Here is a 17963-nt window from a genome sequence, read left to right on the forward strand (position 1 = left end):
CATAGTTCCTGCTTAGCAGATCTAGATCCAAGAGAAGCCCCCTTAAGAGCTTTTTTTTCTTTTTTCTTTTTTGTTCCATAGCTGCTGCTAGGCAACCCTTACACACACAGAGACGGGCTGTAACTACTAGTCCTACAACATCATTCTCTGTCTCCGAAAATGTGACATGCGTCGCTAGAGGCAAGTGTGATGATTTTAGGTGATGCATGAACAAACAGTTTAAATGTTAATAGTTTTGTGTTTATTTTTACTGTTACCTTCTATTCCTGGCAAGTGATACTGACTTGGTGGTGAAGTAACATTTCTTTTTAAAAGACATTTGTTCTATTTGTAATTAACCAATTTAAAGGGAAATATTAGAAGAGAAGCAGAACGAGGGTCAGAAAGATCCTGAGGGTCGTGAGCGGATGACCGAGATTTGGGAAACAATGTCATAGCTCACAAGCAGGTTCTGTTTACGGGGCATTTAGTATATGCCAGGCCCTTTGCCAAGGGCTTTCCACATCTATCCGGTTATGGTAACAGTTTTCCATTTGAGGAAACTGAGGCCTTGAGAGGTGAAGTCACTTGTTCAAAGTCACACAGCCAAGAGGTAGTGAAGCCAGGATTCAAATCCAGTTCTGTGGGTCATTAGAACCCAGTCTCCTGGGCGCCTGGGTGGCTCAGTCGGTTGAGCGTCTGCTCAGGTCATGATCCCAGGGTCCTGGGATTGAGTCCCTCATTGGGCCCCCTGCTCAGCGGGGAGCCTGCTTCTCCCTCTCCCTCTGCCTGCTGCTCCCCCTGCTTGTGCTGTCAAGTAAATAAATAAAATGTTAAAAGGGGGGGGGCCTGGGTGGCTCAGTGGGTTAGGGCCTCTGCCTTTGGCTTGGGTCATGATCTTGGGGTCCTAGGGCCAAGCCCCGCGACAGGCTCTGTGCTCGGTGGGGACTCTGCTTCCCCCTCTCTCTTTACCTTCCTCTCTGCCTACTTGTGATCTCTGTCAAATAAATAAATAAAAATAAAATCTTAAAAAAAAAAAAAGAAAAAAGAACCCAGTCTCCTGCCTCCTTTCTTCCTAGGTTTTGGAACCTGAGGCCCAGAAAGGCCACGAGGCCCTTTATTCATTCGGTCCCATGGTAAATGCATAGAGAGAAGTGGTGGGATGAGAGACATTTGAGAGAGAGGATAGGCATCGTCTCCTGACTTACTAGAAGTTGGGGCTGAGGAAATAGGAATCCAGGGCCACCCACACCGAGGTCTCTAGCCTGATGACAAAGCGGCAGAGCGGACATCCCTGAGCTGGAAATGAGATAGGACAATTAAAGGTTTGGATGTGTTTGTGGAGGGAGCCGTCCAGAAAGCACCTGGGCATGGATCTGGGGCTCCAGTGAGAGGGCTGCCGTGTGGGCAGAGTGTGGGGATCGACTAGTGATGTTTGCTTTGGGCACAGGAACGGAAAACAGCTGTCAAAGGCTTGGCTAGCCCTGGGACGGAGGGTCACTTGGCCTCTTCCCCTCAATCATTTCATAATATAGACAGATTATGAGGGAGCTCCTTCTGGATAGATGGGGAAGGTTCCTCCTGGAATAGCACTTAGGTGCTTGTTGGTGCAGAAAGGTGAAAGCTGGAGGAGGCTGGAAGCACAGGAGGCCTTGGGTTTTCCACAGGAGTCTTTATTACAGTGTAAATCCAAGCTCAGGCCTCCCCTGGGCCCCATGCAAAGCCCTGGCTTTGGGGCTAGTGGCGTCCAGGAGACACCAATCTCTCACGGCGCCTCCAGCGGCGGGGTCGCGGAAGTGCAGGGCGGGTGCCCTATCTAGGCAACTACAAGTCCCAGCAGGCGCCGCAGCCAAGGTGCTTCGCCTTTCCGGGACTCCTGGAGCAGAGCCTCTCGGGAGATGTAGTCCTGGCCGCTCAGGCAATTCCCACAAACTCCCTGATTCGGGTGATCCAGACACCCGCCGGGGGGAAATGGCTCGGGCGGGGGTGGAGGCGGAGGGAGGGTGGGGATAGAAGGGAGACGGAATTGGGCAGAGGGCTGCGGGGGATGGGGGCAGGCGTCCTGAAGGCAGAGACACCCCTTTCATTCGGCTTTGGCTTTGGCTCCAGAGACTGCGGCTGCTGCCGAGGCGAGGGCTCCGGACCCTGGGATCTTAGCTCGGATCCTGCGGGAGAAACAAGTGGGAGTCACAGAGGAGGGCAAATGACCCGTAGGAATCAGAGAACTAAGGGGAAATCTGGACGGGGCGTGGGGGGCAGGGGGCAGGGTGGAGGACCTGAGTGGCCAAACCCAGCCCCTGCCCTCCCCAAGAGATTTAGAGACAGGTAATATCTGGGAAAAAAGTTCCTGAGCTTCCCCAGTCCCCATCCCATCCATCTCCATCCCATGCCCTTACTTAGCTTTGATGTGGCTCAACTGATTGGTCACCAGTCCCACATACTGGTCCATCTGGGCCTGGGGAGACCAAGAAGGAGAGATTGGAGTTCTTCTCCCTGATTCATTCAGGAGGCTGCTTCCTACCCTCCCCACACACACCAAATGAGAAATTGGGGAGAGCGATCCATTACTCCACCTTCAACTCTAAGCCTGATAAAATAGTCTTGGAAGTCAGAAGTTCAAGCTGAAGTGTCAGTACATTGGGCCAAGTTCTGTGTGGGGAATGACGTCAGGCAAACACACAGGACTTTGCCAGTAAGTTCTGTTTCCTGAGCATGACGATGAATCTTCGAGGGAGTTGTACGTGCGTGTGTCTGTGTGTGAGTCAGGTGAGAGTGTGGGCCATTGGTGTTGGTTGTCAAGTCCCTGCGTGGATTGACTTAAACACGAGTTTAATTCACAGTGTGACCAACTCTGAGAGTCTTGGGGCTTCCAGCACACGAGGGAGTTCGTACTCTCTCTGGTAGGCATGTGTATTGTTTGGGTCTCAGCTGTGCGGGAGAAGGGAACGTCAGTCCATCTGCCAGTCTCTGGGTGGGATATATGTCACTTGTCCTCGGTTCTCTCCGTGTTCTGGGCAACAGCCGCCCCACTCAGTGTTGACCATCCTTGGCAGTTTCGGGGTGAAAGCATCAGTTAGAGCACCTGCCTTGGGTTGGGGCATGTCAGTTGGATCCTGGCTCTGCACAGGGGACACCGATCAAAACACTTCTCTCTGGCTGCTGACATATTCGTTAGACTTTAGCTGCACTGAGTAAGATCCACAGCAGACCACCCGGGACACACCTGTGCCTGACTGGGACATCTGTCAATCAGACCTTACTCTTCCAGAGGGGGAAATACTGGTTGATCCTCCTGTCTCTGGCTTGGACATCTGTCAGTAGGACACTGGCTGGGGGGTGGGGAAGCGGGTTAGGCAGACCACCCATGTTTGGCCAGGACACTGCCAACTGAGAGCCTGTCACACCCACCTGGTGTTGCCGATACAGCAAGGGGACAGTGAATAAACAGATCACTCCTGTAGGCACAGAAATGGGGGGAGGGGTGTGTCAGGGTCCTCCCAAGGGATTAACAGTTCCATCTAGAACCCTGTCTCCCACCAAACCCCAATGACCCACCTCCCCACCCCTCCCCCCACAGCCTTCCCAGCTCACCCAGAATGAGAAGAGTCAAACCATTGAAGACGGCACCCACGAAGGTCAAGATGTAGAAGAGAAGGGCCAGCTGGGGGTGAGGGTTAGGGTCAGGGTCAGCAGAGTCTACAGGGCCCTCCCCAGGCCTGTGAACTTCCCCAGCAATGGCCTTCCCTACCCCCCAGGTGCAGCAAGGTGAACCCAGGAGGGGGTGGGGGTTTTAGGGGCACCTTGAGGGAATCCACGAGGTCTTCTACCAGGAAGAAATGCCGCAGCTGGATGGCCATAGAGACCACTCGGGAGGCAATCTGCTGGGACAAACGTTCCATCTGCTCCCGAGTCAGGGTCAGGTCCACATCCAGATAGGCCCTTGGAGGACAACGGGGTGTCAGACACCTCAATTGTGGACCAGCCCAGGCTGAGGGGTGTGGCTGGGACAAGGGCAAGAAATAGGGTTTTGAGGAGATGGCCAGATGTAGTGGGCTACAGCCAAGGTCAGGGGCAAGAGATGGGATCAAGGATTAAGGTTAAGAAGTTAGGATCAGAGGTTAGGGCTGGAAAGTCAGGGTCAGAGTCAGGTTAGACAGAAATAAGAACAGGAAGGGTCAGGGTCAGCATGAGCCGTGCCTGACTGGAGGTCAAGGGTCAGACCACCCCTTTGGTCAACACAGAGGTCCAGACAGAGGTCAAGGTCAGGGGCCAGGGGTTCTCACTGGAAAGGGTTGGCACCGTCCCCTCGGTGCACAGCCTGCAGCACTTTTCGGTAAACCCTGAGAGAGATGGTGCCACAGAGCAGCAACAGGGCCACGTGGGCGGTCACGGACACGATGCTAAAGTGCAGGAGGCAGAGCAGGGAGACCATGAGGCCAGTGAAGACCACTCCTGACGTCCTTGTGTCCTTCCAGTACAGCAGGTCCGCCACTGTGGAAGGAGAGGGGGCCCGGCGCTCAGGCTGGGCTTTGCACCTGGCCTGTCTGATCTCTTGACCTCCCACTTCCTGTCTCAGGGCTGAACCTTGACCTCTGGACACACCTGGCCTGCCCCTGAACTCAATTTCCCGATTTCTGATTATCTTGTTTTCTTCCCAGCTGCTTCCTCTCTTCTCCTAGAAAACCCAAGTTAACCGTCTAGCAAGTCCTGCCTGTATATCATGTGTGGATACAATTTTTGGTCATTACTTATGAAAAATGGAATCATCTATACACTTTTTGCCTCATGCACAACCCACTCTTTTCCCTCCTAGAAGTCCCTCCTTGGCAGTTGGAAGAGCTCTTGATTCATTCTTTATAAGGGTTCCACAATATTCTGGCATGTGGCTGTGCCATCATTCATTTCATTCAACATTTATCTATTGCTGGGTCATTCACTTGGTTTCTTAACCCCCATTCCTCAACAGTGTTGCAAGCACCAGCCCTCTACAGATATTCTTATCTTCCTGCAGAGAGAGTCTATTTCAGAGATAGAATCCCAGAGAGAAATTGCTGGGTGGACTAGTTCTGTGTTTCTGAACATCATAAATACTAACAGATTGTTTACTAACAAAACTGTTAACAATCTTCATTTCCATGAGCAACTTGAGCATGATCTTTTCCCAGCATCCTGCCCAGCAATGGGTGTTATTGTTCTTTTTCTTTTTTTGCCAACTTAACAAGTGTAAAGTGGTATCTTCTTGATACTCCCACCCACACGCTCTTTTCTAAGTCCTACATGTATTAATAACAACATCCTCCTTTCTAAGCCCTGATTCAAATTTCTGACCCCTTTCTGAGATGCTAAATTCACCTCACAAGCCCAACCTGAGCCCTGACCTCTGGACTCCAATGTTTCTTCTTCTTTATTTTTTCCCCCTAAATGGGCTCTGTGCCCAATGTGGAGCTTGAACTCAGGACCCAGGATCAAGAGTGGAGATCAAGAGTCACAGGCTCTACCCCCTGAGCCAGCTGGGTGCCCCTCCCATGTTTCATTTTGCCCATCTAAACGTTAACAGCCTTGACAATAATGTGATCCCCTCTCAGCCCTGAGCTGGGAGCCCAATATCCTTCCAGACCCTCCACCCCCCCCCCCCCCTGCTCAAATTCTGACCCATCCTGATGGGTCCTCCTCAGGGTCTGACTTCCCCCACTTCTGTATTGTTCTAACACTCACCATCCCATCCACCTCTAACTAGGGCAGGCCTCCCCCTATCTGCCAGGCAGGGCCCTCCCTTGTAGCCTCCCCAAGGCCTGTGCCAGTGGGAGGGGGAGGGGCCGGGTCGCCTGAGGCGGGGGCTAAGTTTAGGCACGCTGGGGGGAGGGGGGGTGCCTGGCCCGCAGCTGTGTTGGCCTGTCCGGGTCCTGAGTGACAGCGCCGCCTGGGCCTGAGACTGGGGGAGGGGGCCCTCCATGCTCTTGGGCCCCAAAGCCTCGGCTCGGGGGAGAGGGGACCCCACGCTCACTCCACTCCCTCTCTAGACACCCCCACAACCCCCCAGCTTCAGCCTGCAGCTCTGGGGAATCGGGGACCAATAGGAAACATACCCGCAGATTTGAGGGAGATGAGAGAAAATCTGGACCCGTTTGCTCCATCCCCCAACCCCGGTCCCACCGGCCCGCTCCGCAAGCCCACCTTTACTCCCCATCTCTGCTCCAAGTGAGAGGCTGAGGACAGGACACTGCTACTTCTCGGGGATTTTGCCCACTTCAGTGGAACCCGGAGGGAGGGAGTAGGGGGCGGGGCCCCTCTGTACCCAGCCAATGGCTCTCCATAGAGGTGGGGACAGCTCCAAAAAGGGGTGGCTCTCTTTGTAAACACCCAAAAGCAATGATGTCTACAATCACAACGGCGGAGGGTAAGAGTATTTTAGAGGAAGGCGGGCTCTATTTGCAACTGGCCAATGGATGCAGTCAGGGAAGGATAGCGTTTTAAAAAGGCATAGAGTTTACTTGTAAATGTCCCATGGCCACAACCACAAGACAGCCTTATTTTTTCAGGGGTTTGTCCTGTCCAAAATCAGCCTCTAGGAGGAGCACTCCAAAAGAGGGATTGTTTTTTTCTAGCCGTCGGCCAATCCCAATGCTCAAAGGCGGACTCACAGCTCAAGTGGGAGGGAGAACTACATAAAGAGCCAATGGCAACCTTAGAAAACGGGAAAATATTTTTGAAGGGCGGAGCTTATATCTAGCCAATAGCAATACCTCCTCTTCTCCACTCTCACTTCCTTCACGAGGTTGGTCCCTTTAAATTCCAACCCTCCCACCTTAACTATAGTCCAAGGGAGTACCTTCGCTCAGGCACTTTACCTAGAAGGAGTGATTCCAATGTGAATTCTGATTGGTCCGTGCTATCGAGGCACTGCCCTGTGATTGGCTCCCGCTCCAGATGCCCCCTCGGCTCTTCCTCCTTCTGGTCCAGCGAGGGCTCATCAGGCCAAGAGTTCGAATCCCGGGATCGGGGTGGGGACGGGGTACCGGCCTGGGGGGTTCCAGAGCCGGGGCTGGGCTGCGGAGTCAAGACTTCTGGCGGCGGTGAGGACTGAGGGAGTCCAAGTTGTAGGTCCAGTTCTGGCGCGTTAGAAAGAGAACGCTGTGAGCTTTCACCTTGGAGGTGCCCTGAGAAGAGACCACCCACCCCTTGTGGCTTTGGTCCCAGCACCTTCTGACATCTCACCTTTCCCGGCCTCTCCAGCCTCTGGCCCGTCAGGCTCCTCGTCCTCTAGTGGGGTAGAGCTACTGGTGGCAGAGTCTTCTCCGGACCCCGCTCCCCGGGCTGCCCAGCCCAGTTGGTCCAGCTGGAGCCCTAGGTCCTCCAGAGGGCGTTCGGCCGGAGGGGCAGTGTCGGGGTCACCGCGGCGCCCAGGTTCCGGGGATTGGCTCAGGCTGGGGATGCTCTCCAAGCTGTCGCCCAGGCCGGGCTGAGGGAGTGGGTCTCGCGGTTCTGAGACTGAGCGGCCCTGGGGCCGGGGGCGGCGTGCAGCTGAATCCCGGCGCGCTCCAGAGCCCACCACACCGTCAAAGGCGATGTAGGAGAAGGTCAGCTCCCGGGGGGTGCCCCAGTCCTGCGACGTGGTCTCCTCTTCGTCGTCCTCTGAGAATTCTCGGGCTGTGTGAAGCTCCCGAAAATCTGAGTCGTCATTCCCTCCTGCAGTGAGCAAAGGAGGGTATGAGCTACTCTAAGTGGGACCCCGACCCACTCTCTTCACTCCCCTTCCCGGCTGTGAGCCCCTTTAAGTCCCGCTCTCACATTTCCCCACCCTTACCTTCTGTGGAGTCAGGGGTAGAGGACGCTGTAGACGGAGCTTCTTCTGCGAGAGGGAAAGAATCGAAGATTCTTAGAAGCTTAGACTGTCGGAATCACAGAAGTGTGCCAGTCCTGGAAACTTGGATGGTCCGAATTAAGGAATCTTAGAATATTTGAATCACAGGACCTTTAGAACATTCTACATACAGACTGTAAAACCTTACTATAGTGCTACCAGAAGCTCAGCCTTATAAATTCAAATCAAGGAATCTTAATCTCAGGAGTTTTCAAATTAGGAATTTTAGGAGGTTTCTATTAGTTCACTCTTTCAAAAACCATTTATTGAACACCTACTTTGTACCAAGCACTGTTTTAGACTGAGAATACAAATGTGAACAAAACAGACAAAATCCCTGCCCTCCTGGGGCTTACACTCTCCTGGCGAGAAAGACAATACACACATATATGATGCTGGGTGCTAAGTGTGTGGGGAAAAATGGAGCACGGTGAGGGAAGAGAAAGTGAGAGGGTGCTATTTTCAGATAGGGTGGCCAGGAAAACTTCTTTGGTAAGATTACATTTGAATAGAGCCTTGAATGAAATGAGGGAGCCATACAGATGTCTAGGAAAGAGTCTTCCAGGCAGAGTAAAAAGCCTAGTGCAAAGGCCCTGAGGCAGGCACTATCCCTGGCAAATCTGAGCAACAGAGAGGTGAGAAGAAATGACTGGAACAGAGTGACTGGGAGGGAGAAGGGTGGGAGAGGAGGGCAGGGAGGTGGTGGTGTTAAGGATCAGTTATGGCTTTCCTTTGCAAGCCCAGGTAAGGACAAGATTTTAGAATGTTGGGATGATAACACTTAATGCTGAAATAACAAATGCTTAGAATTTTGGCATCTGGACTCCTAGGACATGCAAGTGGCCAGACCTGAGAGTGCTGAAATTCTTAGCTGCGGAAACCACAGGGGTGTGAGACAGAAAATGTTAGACGAGGACTGTTAGAGCTCTGGTCTCAGAGATCACGAGGATCAGATAAGGTATTTTCAACTGTGGAACTTAGCCCCTCAGAGCTAGCTTGGGGCTTCTGCCTACATGAGATGCTCAATACTGTTTGGAAACTGAAATCAGATGCCCTTCCCGCCCCCCACCTCGTTTTGGCAGCTGGTGAATCGGAGGCCCAGGGTAGAATGGGTGTCTTCCAGGGTTACTACTAGTGGTAAAGCTCAGTAAGGACCCAGGAGTCCTGGCCCCAACCCAGGGATGGCTGTTTCCAAGGGGCAGGATGTTGGACAATTTGGGCGAGGTCGGCGCAGCCTGAGTCTGGGCAGAAAACGAAGGTGGTATGCGAAGATGGATGATGGAGGCTGGTGGTTAAATCCCTCTTCTCTATCCTGTTTCTACCACTCCATTCACCCCCCCCCCCCCCCCCCGCGCTGGCTGCGGCCAGCACCAGGGCGAAGGGACAGCTCCCGGAGAGCGTACTCATCTCTGGGTGGGGTCCGGCGCCATATCCCAGAGTCAGGCGCGACCCCCGTTAGCTATCTCAGTGCACCCCACCTCCGTCTTGACTCACTCAGGTCCTCCGGGCCAAGTCGCCCCCATCGCCGCTAGACCGCGGGGGGGAGGGGAGAGCTTCCTTTGTCTCTTTTGCCTCCTCCCGCATCCCAATTCTCCCGCGACCCTGCACGGAGGGGTTACTGGGAAGGAGCCCACCCAGGCCTTTGGGCCCCCCACCAGGCCTGAGCCTCCCCCTACTCACTGCAGTGGGCGAAGACCGGCAGGACCTGCCCCATGGCCCTCCTTCGGCCTGCATCGGGACCCCCGCCCACTCCGGCCACGCCGCCCTGGGCCTGGGGCCGCCGGCGCTCATCTCCGCCGCGCCCACGACGCCGCCGCCATCCTCGTCGCCTCCTCCTCCCGGGCCGCTCCAGCAGCAGCAGCAACAGCAGCAGCAGCCGCGGCCGCCGCCGCCCTCTGCTCCGCTCGGCGGGGGCGGGCGGGGCCGCGGCTGGGAAAGCACTGCAGCGCTGGGCCAGAGGGCGGGGCCAGTGGACCAGCGGGGCGGAACCTAAGGGCGGTGGGGGCGGGGCGCGGGTAATCACAGAGGGGAAAGGGAGGGGGCGTGGCTTTTCTACGAAAGGGGCGGAGCAGGGCTATACTACTGGGAGGAAAAGGCGCGGAAGGAGGCTTGAAGGGCGGGGCCTGATGGAAGGAGGCGCGGCCCCTAGCGGAAGAGAGGAGGAGCCTAGGGTAGGGCAGGGGAAGGGGCTCGGTGGGGGAGAATGGTTGAAGACGCCTAGAATAAGGGCGAGGATCTCAGAGTGGGTTGGGGTGGAACCAGGGGAGGCATTCAGGAAAGGGTGTAAAGACTACCGCTCCGAGGTACGGTCGGAGCTGAGATCCTCAGAGTGAGTGGGATAGCGGGCAGGTGAAACTACTCAGAAAGTTTGAGACAAGGGGAGGGGCTCAGATGTGAGTGGGGCTTAAGTTAATTTAGAATTATGCAGGTAGTTAGGCGACGTCAAAGACCAAGAAGGTAGAGGCAGGGCCTAGAAAAAATAGGAAATTACAGGCTGGGGAGGGGGCGCGGCCCAGAAGGTAGACGTAACCTACCGAGAGGGGGCCAGGCTCTCCAGAATGTGGGGACTGGGATTGTAGTTAAGAGGAGGAGCTAAAACTGCGGAAATTAGTAGCGTCTGAGGCTGTGTGCTTGAATGGATGGGTAGGACCTGGAACAGACGCAACTGAAGTCCCGGGGCAAGAGCCAGAAGTGCAGAGTTCGAACAGATTAAATAAAGGACTTAAAAAATTTTGAAACTGGGGGCGGGACCACTGAGGTAGGAGGATCTTAGAGGGACCAAAGCTGGGACCCAAAGCTAAGAGTATAGAGAACATGAATTCTAGAGTTCGTTTTCCTGCCACATTGTTTACTTCTTTTATGACTCAGTTTCCTTTTCGTTAAATCAGAGATTATGTAAATAGTGGTAGCACATGGTAAGTGCTGTTTACTACTATTATTTTCCTGTGACCCAGATCCCAAACATCACTTTGAAGGTGCAAGAGAGAGGACACCCAGGAGTCCAGTCTCTTCTAGTAACTCGACTTGAGTCCAGGTCAAGGGCACAGGAAGGAGATTTAGGTGGTTTAAAATCTCAACGTGGAGGGGATTAATGGAGTGGGGGGGTGGGGTCCAGGTGCAGAGGGTGGAGACTTCCTGATCCCAGGGCTGAAGGATGGCTGCCTTCGCCCGCCTGCTGGAGCGTCTCCTCTGGCCAGCCTCTAAAAAACAGGAGTCAGAAGAGGAAGAGGAGGAGGGGCACAGGACTCACCACGGGCCTCAGTCGCTCCTAGACGCGCCGCGATGCGTCCAGCGGCCGCACGGGGGTGCGGCCGCCTCTTGCGGCCTGAGCTTCGGGGCGAGCGCTGTGCAAGGCTGGCGCGCGCACATGGAGGATGCGCACTGCGTTTGGCTCGCGCTGCCCGGGCTACCGCCAGGCTGGGCATTCTTTGCGGTCCTCGACGGCCACGGCGGGGCGCGAGCAGCCCTCTTCGGCGCGCGCCACTTGCCGGACCACGTGCTCGAGGCACTGGGCCCGGCGCCTGGCGAACCCGAGGGAGTGCGCGGGGCGCTACGCCAAGCCTTCCTGAGCGCAGACGCACGGCTGCGTGCGCTATGGCCTCGGGGCCAGCCGGGGGGCTCCACCGCCTTGGCGTTGCTCGTCTCCCCGCGTTTTCTGTACCTGGCGCACTGCGGTGACTCCCGAGCGATGCTGAGTCGCGCCGGCGCCATGGCCTTCAGCACCGAGGACCATCGGCCCCTCCGGCCCCGGGAACGGGAGCGCATCCACAACGCGGGAGGCACCATCTGCCGCCGGCGCCTCGAAGGCTCTCTGGCAGTATCCCGAGCGCTGGGCGACTTTGCTTACAAAGAGGCTCCGGGAAGGCCCCCTGAGTTGCAGCGCGTTTCCGCGGAGCCTGAGGTGACCGCCCTGGCTCGCCAGGCTGAGGACGAGTTCGTGCTATTGGCCTCTGACGGTGTGTGGGACGCGATGTCTGGCGCTGCCCTGGCAGGACTGGTGGCGTCGCGCCTCTGCTTAGGCCTGGCCCCGGAGCTTCTCTGCGCGCAGCTATTGGACACGTGTCTGTGCAAGGTCCTGGGGGCGGGGCTTGGAGTCACTGAGGGGAAGAATTTAAAGGATCTAGGGAAAAAGGATTTTGAGGGAGAGGCTCCCTCAAACTAGAGGACGGGTAAGGGTCCACCATGGGGCGTGGCCTGCCGGAGTAGGCAGGGCCAAAATATGGAGGGGGCGGAGACTGAGGGCTGTCTTGAAGCGAGGTGGGAGAGCCCTGTGGTGCTGGATAGGTAAGAGGGAGGGACTTAACAGAAAAGGGCGAGGCCTTTTGGAACGGGACTGCCCTGGGTTTTAGGAGTGGGTCCTGAGGTATGATTAGTGCCAGAAGGAAAAGCAACAGGGTGGCGGAGTGGGAGGAGCTTCGGCGAAGGGGCAGGGTTCCGTGATAGAGTAAGACTAGGACAGTGAGGGGGGCGTGGTCTAGGTGTCTGGTCCTGGTCCGAGGACTTGGTTTAGACTGGCAGATGGGTGAGACTTGAGAGAAATGGGCCTAATCAGACGGGAGGAGGGCGCTAGAACGCTGAGATTGTTGGGAAGCTCCAATTCCAAGGACAGGGAGCCCCGTGCTGGGGCATTCAGCTGTGTCCCACCAGGCTCCCTTTTCTCCACTTTCTCCAGGGCAGCCTGGACAACATGACCTGCATCCTGGTCTGCTTTCCTGGGGCCCCAAGGCCTTGTGAGGAGGCGATCAGGAAGGAGCTGGCGCTGGACGCAGCCCTGGGCCGCAGGGTCGCCGGTGAGCAGGCTCCAGGAGCCTAGCGGGAGGGGTGGTCAGCGGGCAAGGACACCCCCGTAATCCTGCCTCCCTCTCAGAGCTGTGTTCGTCTGCTCAGGAGCCCCCCAGCCTGAACACGGTTTTCTGGACTCTAGCCTCAGAGGACATCCCAGACTTACCTCCTGGGGGAGGGCTGTACTGCAAGTGAGTGTGGGGGGGTGTGAGGTGGGATGGGGGGAGAGGTGGTAGAAGGAGGGTCCCCTCCTAAGAGCTTCTCTCTGCTCTCCAGGGCCACGGTCATTGCTGAAGCTTATTCTCAGCTCCGTCAAGCCTCAGGACGCCGCTGGCAGGTAAGGACCCCATGTTCCTGAACATTGCTCTTGGAAGCCTGTAACCCAGCCCTCCTACTTCTTTTAGTGTTGGGGAAATTCAAGGCCAGATTAGACAAGGGACTTGCCTGGTATATTAATAAATTCTCACTCCTAGCCCTAAAGCATTGTGCTAGACATGATGGGGGCAGGGGAGGGAGGAAAGCAGAAGCAGAGAAGAGACTGCTCCTCTTCTTGAGAAATGTGTCCCCTGCATTACTCTGTAAAGCCCCATCATCCCAAGCACCACCGCTTCCATCCATAAATAAGGCAGAGAAATTCCAGGAATGTTTACAACTAATCCCAAACCCTGAATGTGCTACAGAGACCATCCGGGGACATCTCTGAGGATGGTCTGGGTCTTGGATGAGATAAGTGGTGAACTGGGCTCAGAGAGAGCTTGGAGCTTTGGGAAGAGGTGGTGGGTAGAGCCACAGAAACTAAGGCAGGGGATGGGAGTCAGGGAGGAAATGGAAGGGAGGAAGCCAGGGCTCAAGCCCCTAGTCCTTTGCAAGGTAGAAAAGGGAGTTCAGGTAAATAGCTCCCATCTGGGAGTGATTGATGATAATTCCTCAGCAGCAGTGGAGGTGTTTGTCAAGATTACTTGATTTGCAATTGACAGAAACCCAATTCCACCTGGGAAGGCGAAACAGGGAACTTACTGGGTCATGTAATTGAAGACTTCAAGGACTGAAGGCACGACTACTCCAGTTGTCAGATGATGTCATCAGGAACCACCTCTTAGTTTTACTTTCTCATCTCTGACATCATTTGCAGGCAGGATCTCTGCACGAGGTAGCAGAGAGTTGCAGCTCTAGCCTCCCAAGTGCCAGGAGCCCAACATCCCCAGCGAAGAGAGCTCACAAGGTTCCCAGCAGCAGAAGCCCTGGTTCTGCGGCTGGTTCTCATTGACCACCCCGGACCACCTGCCTGACCAGTCACCCCGTCTCTGACTGGCCAGGCTGGGCCAGATGGGGACGCCTAGCACTTGGGGCTGAGATCGACTCCACCCAAACCTGATGGATTGGGAGATGGGGAGATAGGAAAATAGGAGTGGTGATTGCAGAATAGAGGGGAGCAGATACTGAGAACGAAGAGGAGGTTCTTAGTAGCCATTTCCCACCTTCTTTGTTCCAGAAGGGCCTACATGGGGCAGGAAAACCCACTAGCACCCTTTTGGACTCTTCCTCGGACTCGGAGGCCTGACAGCTGTTGCCCTTTGGGGACCCTCTGCCCAGCCGGGGCCTCAAAGGAACTAAGAAAGAAAACTCTCCTTCCCCAGCTACACAGACCAGCGGAAGGAAGACAAACGGGGGAGGAACCCCAGAATGCTTATTTCCTCTTCTCCTACTTCCCTCTCACAGAAAGTCTTAAGAGAGGGGAAATTCCAACCACCCTCTGAACTGGAAAAAAAAAAAAAAAAAAAAAAGAAAGAAAAGAAAAGAAAAGAAAAGGAAGAAAGGAAAAAAAAAAAAAACCCACCCCAAACGAAATCAAGTGTTTTTGAAATATTTTGAGCTAAATGGACCCTTACGAGATCACCCAGTTCAGTAACCTTCTCTTCCTTCCAATTTTTCATGCTTTGGGAGGAGTTACAGAAGAGTATTGATTATTAAATTTTAATGATATAGAACTCAAAATAAATTTCTCTTGTAGAAAACAAAAACAACCCAGACATTACTTGTCTAGTCATTTGGCAGATGCGTACTGAGGCACCTGCTGTGTGCGGAGGGGGAGGGGCTGCTCTCAGCCTGGCAGAACCACTGAGATCCCGCCCCTTCCCCTCCCGCGGCGGGGGTGGGGGAAAAGCCACCTCCTCCTTTGTGGGGAAACGCTGAACAAGGTAACTGATAGTATCTCAGATACTGATAAGTGTCTCAAGGAAAATAAAACAGGAGAGGGTGATAAGATGTCTAGGGGGACTACTTTGTTGGTTTTTTTTTTTTTAAGATTTTATTTATTTATTGGACAGAGAGAGATCACAAGTAGGCAGAGAGGCAGGCAGAGAGAGAGAGGAGGAAGCAGGCTCCCCACCAAGGAAAGAGCCCGATGTGGGGCTCGATCCTAGGACCCTGGGATCATGACCTGAGCCGAAGGCAGAGGCTTTAACCCTCTGAGCCACCCAGGCGCCCCTACTTTGTTGGTTTTTTTTTTTTTTTTTTTGGATTGGGGGAAAAGTTCACCTGGTTCCAATTTCAAAGGGTGCAAAATGGTGTACAAAAATGAGATGTCTTGGGGCACCAGGGTGTCTCAGTCAGTTAAGCATTTGCCTTCTGCTCAGAAGCCTGCTTCTCCCTCTCTCACTCTGCCTGCTTGTGCTCTCTCTCTCTCATAAATAAATAAAATTTTAAAAGGAAGAGAAAAAGAAGAAAAAGAAAGCATCTGGGTGGCTCAGTCGGTTAAGCATCTGCCTTCAGCTCAAGTCATGATCCCAGGGTCCTGGGATTGAGTCTAGATCGGCTCCCTGCTCAGCGGGGAGCCTGCTTCTCCCTCTCCCTCTGCAGCTCCCCCTGCTTGTGCTCTCTTTCTCTCTCTCTGTCAAATAAATAAATAAAATTAAAAAAAAAAAATGAAAAGTCTTTATGCCCCCTATCCCTCAGCCACTCAGTTTTCCACCTGGGGTTTTAAAAAGGGAAGCTCTCTGAGAAGGGGCCAGCCATGCAAATATCCCAGGGAAGCGTGTCCCAAGGCACAGCCAGTGCAAAAGCCTAGAGGCTGGATGGAACGTGGCATTTTCAAGATGAGGCTTGGGATGTCTTGACATGTCTATGACCATCAAATGCCCATTCTCTATCCTATTGGTAACCACTGTAATGAGTTTGGCGTGGCTCTTTTCAGACCTTTTACTTTGCATGTACACACATGTATGTGGGAACTTTGATGTTTTCTTAATTTTTTTCATACTGTAGATCACTTTACAATTATTTTTTTTTCCCCTCAGTGATACCTTGGAGACTACTTTCACGCTATTTACAAACACCTCATTTTTTTTTTTTTTCACTGCTGCCCAGCACTATAGACAAGGGGATCTACAATGGTTTTCACTATCCATCCTCCTCTTGATGGACATTTTTTTTTAAAGATTTTATTTATTTATTTGATAGAGATCACAAGTAGGCAGGGAGGCAGGCAGAGAGAGAGGGAGGAAGCAGGCTCCCTGCTGAGCAGAAAGACTGATTTGGGGCTCCATCCCAGGACCCTGGGATCATGACCTGAGCCTAAGACAGACGCTTAATCCACTGAGCCACCCAGGCGCCCCGATGGACATTTTTTAAAAAAGATTTTATTTACTTATTTGACAGAGATCACAAGTAGGCAGAGAGGCAGGCAGAGAGAGGGAGAAGCAGGCTCCCTGCTAAGCAGAGAGCCTGATGTGGGGCTTGATCCCAGGACCCTGAGATCATGACCTGAGCCAAAGGCAGAGGCTTAACCCACTGAGCCACCTAGGCGCCCCGATGGACATTTTTTTTTTAAGATTTTATTTCTTTATGAGAGAGAGAGAGAGATAATAAACAGGAGGTAGGGACAGAAGGAGAAGGAGAAGCCGACCCTGTAGAGCAGAGAGCCCCACATGGAACTTGATCCCTGGACCCCAAGATCATGACCTGGGTCAAAGGCAGACACTTAACCGAATGAGCCACCGAGGTGCCCTGTGATGGATATTTAAACTATTTTCAATTTCTTGCTTTGACATCGCAGCTGCTTGATCCTTGATCAATCTTCTTGTGTACATAGGTCAGTCTCTCTAGGTAGGGGTCCTGCCACCTGTTTTTTTTTTTTTTTAAGATTTTATTTGTTTATTTGACAGAGAGAGACAGCGAGAAGGGGAACACAAGCAGCAGGAGTGGAGATGGAAAAGCAGGCTTCCCACGGAGCGGGGAGCCCGAAGTGGGACTCGATACCAGGATCCCGTGATCATGACCTGAGTGGAAGGCAGAGGCTTAATGACTGAGCCACCCAGGTGCCCCTTGCCACCTGTTTTGTATGGCACCTGAGCTAAGAATGGTTTTTACATTTTTAAAAGGATGGGAGGAAAAAGGGAATATGTGAAAGACACTATGTCTGATATGCCCCAAATACTTACTATTTGGACCTTTATAGAAAACTTTGCTGGGACACCTGGGGGGCTCAGTCATTTAAGTGTCTGCCTTCATCTCAGGTCATGATCTCAGGATCCTGGCATCCAGCCCTGCATCAGCCTCCTTGCTCTGCAGGGAGCCTGCTTCTCCCTCTGCCTGCTGCTCCCCCTGCTTGTGCTCTCTCTCTCTTTCTCTGATAAATAAATAAATAAAATTGTAAAGAAAAAAGAAAGGAAACTTTGCGGCCCAAAGTGCCAAGGTGACACATGAAAGCACTAGCTCTCCCATTTCACAGATGGGAAAGCTGAGCAACAGAGAGGAGAAAAAATTTGCCCGAGGTCACCCAGAACTGGGGTTCTCATTCTGCTGGATTGAGTGAGGTATAAAAACTGATCACGTCTACCCCTGTACCCAATGAACTCACAGCTGAGGAGACACAGTGGGAAATAATCATAACCTAGGTGAATCACTGTTCAAGATGTCCCAGAGCAAGGGAGAGAAGGGGATATTACTCAGTTCTTTAGAGAAGAATTAATGTCAGAGCATGGCCTCGAAGGATGAGGTGAAGGAGGTCAGAACAGCACCTAGGTAGGTGGCCACGCTTGAATAAGGAGTGGGAAAGGTGATTCCCTTACCTGGTCAACTGGGCCCTGTTGTTGGTTTTACACTCCTGCAAGAGGGCTCCGGCCCAGATTTATTCTTTACCTCCAGACCTCAGTTTACCCATTTGGGCACGTTGCACTGATGATTTCCCAGGCATCCAGCCCAAGCCTCGGGTCCCTGACCCTGGCCAGGTGGCGCTCTACGGGAGGGGAGTGGCCACTAGCGGCGTCACATGGGGCGGGGCCTGCGGGACCCGCTGCGGAAGGCTAGGAGGGTGCTGGGGCCGAGCCCCAAGCTGCCGCAT

The 17963-nt window shown here is 53.6% G+C and overlaps 2 protein-coding genes across 18 annotated transcripts; one reads left to right on the forward strand and one right to left on the reverse strand.

The window, feature by feature from the left end:
* Positions 1-1636: 1636 nt before the first annotated feature.
* RTN2 (reticulon 2) lies at positions 1637-9690 on the reverse strand. Of its 2 annotated transcripts, XM_047712582.1 has the most exons (10): positions 9521-9690; positions 7784-7828; positions 7195-7665; positions 6828-7088; positions 4263-4470; positions 3780-3918; positions 3571-3640; positions 3388-3434; positions 2376-2434; positions 1637-2144 (listed from the first exon to the last, which is right to left on the reverse strand). In XM_047712582.1, the coding sequence occupies exons 1-10, from the start codon at positions 9552-9554 to the stop codon at positions 2063-2065; spliced, it is 1416 nt and encodes a 471-aa protein (XP_047568538.1). In that variant the 5' UTR covers positions 9555-9690; the 3' UTR covers positions 1637-2062. The 2 variants fall into 2 exon arrangements, with proteins under 2 accessions (XP_047568538.1, XP_047568539.1); XM_047712583.1 differs by lacking the exons at positions 6828-7088; positions 7195-7665; positions 7784-7828; positions 9521-9690 and adding an exon at positions 6154-6323.
* A 1073-nt stretch (positions 9691-10763) lies between these two features.
* On the forward strand, positions 10764-14646 carry PPM1N (protein phosphatase, Mg2+/Mn2+ dependent 1N (putative)). 16 transcript variants are annotated; one of them, XR_007124143.1, is made up of 7 exons: positions 10767-11912; positions 12513-12630; positions 12708-12813; positions 12899-12959; positions 13557-13673; positions 13755-13844; positions 14115-14129. XR_007124143.1 is itself a non-coding variant. In XM_047712591.1 (6 exons), exons 1-6 carry the CDS (start codon positions 10995-10997, stop codon positions 14181-14183), a joined length of 1191 nt encoding a protein of 396 aa, XP_047568547.1. In that variant the 5' UTR covers positions 10764-10994; the 3' UTR covers positions 14184-14415. The 16 variants fall into 16 exon arrangements, 13 of the variants coding, with proteins under 13 accessions (XP_047568547.1, XP_047568549.1, XP_047568550.1 ...); XM_047712591.1 differs by lacking the exon at positions 13557-13673 and having other exon boundaries at positions 10764-11741; positions 14115-14415; XM_047712584.1 differs by lacking the exon at positions 13557-13673 and having other exon boundaries at positions 14115-14415.
* The last annotated feature ends 3317 nt before the right edge of the window (positions 14647-17963 follow it).

This window comes from Lutra lutra, chromosome 17 (genome assembly GCF_902655055.1).
Source record: "Lutra lutra chromosome 17, mLutLut1.2, whole genome shotgun sequence".
Classification (NCBI taxonomy): Eukaryota; Metazoa; Chordata; class Mammalia; order Carnivora; family Mustelidae; genus Lutra; species Lutra lutra.